This window comes from Coffea eugenioides, chromosome 8 (assembly GCF_003713205.1).
Source record: "Coffea eugenioides isolate CCC68of chromosome 8, Ceug_1.0, whole genome shotgun sequence".
NCBI lineage: Eukaryota > Viridiplantae > Streptophyta > Magnoliopsida > Gentianales > Rubiaceae > Coffea > Coffea eugenioides.
Genome location: NC_040042.1, coordinates 40,536,950 through 40,540,300, shown reverse-complemented (window position 1 = coordinate 40,540,300; position 3,351 = coordinate 40,536,950). Strand labels below are relative to the sequence as shown.

The window sequence follows — 3,351 nt, the reverse complement described above, 5'->3', positions numbered from 1 at the left end:
TGAGAAAATAGATGGAAAAGGAAAAAAAAAACTAAGATATTAAAAAGAAAAATGCAAAAAAAAAAAACTAAAATTTGTGAAGTTATGAATTCATTTATTTTGTAGTTGAATTTGACAAAAAAAAAAAATTAGATAATTACACTTTAATCCAAAGTACGACGAACTAAAATGTGTAATTTACCTAAAATCGAGTTAAAAACTGATTTGGGTCATTTTGGGTATTCGGGTTTGAGTGAACCCAAGTTCACTTTTCCCAAAAGTAACCCATTGAAAGTTTAGACTAGTTGGATCATAGCCCAACCATAATAGTAAACCCATCAATAGGTCGCCCAATTCCTGCTCCACCCGCCCAATTACCGCCGCCTCTTAAAGAACATTGAACCCCCTCAAACTCAGTTCTGAGCATTAGGGATTCAATTATTTTTGCAAAATCTTAGAACTCACATCAGCCGAAATTGTGAAATGGATAGGCTTGGGGAAGATGAATTAGCCTCAATTTTGAAATGGATTCAAGACCCTCGTGACAGAAATTCATTTTCTCTGGTTTGCAAGCGTTGGTGCAATGTTGAAGGCTTGAATAAATTTTCTCTCCGCGTTTTTGAGCCTAATTACCTCCTAAGTTTTCTACCAAGATTCCCAAATTTGCTTATGTTTGAATCATCGGAGCCAATCTCAGATGCCCAGATGGAGTTTCTTGCAAGAACATGCCCCAGCATTCAGAAACTCAACCTCTACTACCACGAGGCATTTCACACCTGGGCATCAGCTAGACATTCCGACTTTGGCCATGTTGGTTTATGTGCTCTGGCAAAAGGGTGTTGCAATTTGAGGTCAGTGGTGTTGAGGCGGAGAAGAGGAGTCAGCAATGCTGGAGTTTCTTCGCTTGTTAAGTTTTCGCGAAATTTAGTGAATTTGGACGTGAGATGGTGTAAAGTGATTAGTGATGAAGCACTTGAGGCAATTGGGACCATGAGTGCTTTGACAAGCTTGAATTTGCAAGGTTGTTGTTTAATTTCTGATGAGGGGCTGGCTTCTTTGGCAAAAGGGTCTCTGTGCAAGTCCCTTGAGTTCTTAAATCTTGCAGAATGTGATCGAATTTCGGATGATGGGGTGATGAAATTGGTGGCAATGAAGTCCTTGGAGGTATTGAAATTGGCAGAATGTGGTCCAAAAGTGACTGATGTTGGTGGGAGGGCTGTGGCTGCAATTGAAAGTCTCAAGAGATTGAATTTATCGTGGCTGATAAATGTATCTGATGACACAGTTTTTGCTCTGGCTCAAAATAGCAAAAATTTGGCGACACTTCATTTAGAGGGCTGTGAATTGGTTACAGGAGATGGTATCCGTGCATTTACTGGCCACAAGTCTTTACGTAAGCTAGAATTGTATGGTATTTATAAATTTAACGTAAATGATGTCGAAGAGCTGGTGCTTGGATGCCAATCTTTGGAGTTTATTGGAATGGATCAAAGATTGAGAAGTTGGATACCTGTTACAGAGCAGGGGAATATATTTAGGCCAGATTGTCGGATTTCTTGGAGGTTATAGACCAATAAAAGACTTACATTTGTTAGTAGAAGGAATTGTTCTGCAGGTAACTGTGTCCTTTTCTTTTACTTCCCGTTCCTGTATGCCATTTTTATAATGCAATTTGGTTTCAATGCGGGTGACATCTCTTATACTGTGATTTTTGCTCCTCATTGTATTCTAGACAAACATGATGATGATAAGTGCAAAGGCAAAGACAAGACAGAAATTCAAGCTTCTATTCTAGGTGAAGGGATTTCACATTAGGACGTATCCCTACTAGAAGGCCAATTTGGTGAAGTACCTATACGGAATTACTTTGGTTTCCTGCAAAAGAATTGGATATCTTGTAGCATGTGGTGCCATTATAATATCCTTTACAAGATGCTAATGTAATGCTCATTCATAAAAGTTAAGGTCAAGGATAGCCTGTGGTTCGTGAACCATTATGAAGTATAACATAACATCCCTGTAGTTTTAGAATGCTCACCTTTCGCATGTGGTCTGAAACGTGAGCCAACTAGAAGTTGGAGTTCGTACTTTCTCCAGACAGCTATGTTCGTGTCTGACTGGTGATTTTTCTTTTTTATTGTTTTATATTTTTTTTCTTTTTGTTTATGTAGAAATGTCAAATGGATTTGAGTTAATGGTGCTCAAGTTTGTCAAGGTATATTCTTTCTGTTTTTCTAGTTGTCCACTTTCATTACTATCGTTCCCATGTTTCTGTCTCATAAAATTTATTTATATTCTTTTGTGAGTCTTGTTAGATCATGTTAAAGAGTCTCTGTTTGGGTAAAGAAGCAGTTAAGGAGCAGTTGCATGGAATCCTAGAGATGATAGTTGTAATGATACAAAGCTTCTTTGTGTATGCTGGATGTACAATTCGTTTTCCTTGTGGGGATATTGTCTTTCTGTTTGCCAATAACCTTCAAATGTTAAAGTAATCTTGATTAGAATTTTTAGCAATCTGATCTAGTGTTTAGGAAAGATTAGATTACCTGTTAGTACCTAAATGGCTAAATCTGGTCTGCTCCCACTTAAATCGGCCTTTGTATCTTTACAGTCACATCACCCTACTCTTTGCTGGCTTTCACTTATGTTGTATGACTGACTTGCTCCCAGGATTTCATTCTGTTCTGTAAAGGTAGGCTTGTTACTAAGTCTAGATTGCTGGCCTAGGGATCCTTATTAATACATCTTGTGTGCTATGCGATACTGATGTAGAAACCATATATCATTGTTCTTGCGTGCCCTTTCTTCTGCCATATAACGTCATGTTTAGGCTCTTAACTCCATATACGAGGGTGTAATCTCTAGACTGAGGAGTTACCTTGGGCTTGTTGTACTTGATCAACATTTTTTCTCTGTTGAATTTGCAGATTGTCTTCAGCAGGCACAATGTATCATCTTTAGAGGGCTAGGAATGGAAGTGTTCAGTTGTTCAATTACACTTGATATTGCTAGCAGTACAAGCCTTGATGGTCTTCTCAATGTGTTCCAATACGTGCTCTTGATGTTGTCAGCACAAGTTTTAAGTATTGGCATATGAATTCTTGCCTTTCAGGCTTTTATAGAGGAACTCTGTCTACATTTACTAGGATTTTAGATTTGTGGTTAAAGATGTGCATTTAGCAGCCTTCATATGCAGGAATTGCCATATAGAAGTATTTGAATTTGATAGTTATATACATCTAGAAAACAAGAATGCTTGCATTACAACTGAACACAAGGGGAGTTACAAACTTACAATTGTCACTCCATATGTGCTGCATATATTTCTGTTCCTTTTCCAGGGTCTGAACTAGAAAGTGCCCTTCTCTTGAA

The 3,351-nt window shown here is 38.0% G+C and overlaps 1 protein-coding gene across 4 annotated transcripts; it reads left to right on the top strand.

Moving 5' to 3' along the window:
- Window positions 1–412: 412 nt before the first annotated feature.
- On the top strand, window positions 413–3,351 carry LOC113779043 (F-box/LRR-repeat protein 4-like). Of its 4 annotated transcripts, none has more exons than XR_003469430.1 (3): window positions 413–1,594; window positions 2,151–2,194; window positions 2,907–3,351. XR_003469430.1 is itself a non-coding variant. In XM_027324450.1 (2 exons), the coding sequence occupies exon 1, from the start codon at window positions 463–465 to the stop codon at window positions 1,546–1,548; it is 1,086 nt and encodes a 361-aa protein (XP_027180251.1). In that variant the 5' UTR covers window positions 413–462; the 3' UTR covers window positions 1,549–1,594; window positions 2,907–3,351. The 4 variants fall into 4 exon arrangements, 1 of the variants encoding a protein (XP_027180251.1); XR_003469429.1 differs by having other exon boundaries at window positions 1,712–2,194; XR_003469428.1 differs by having other exon boundaries at window positions 413–2,194.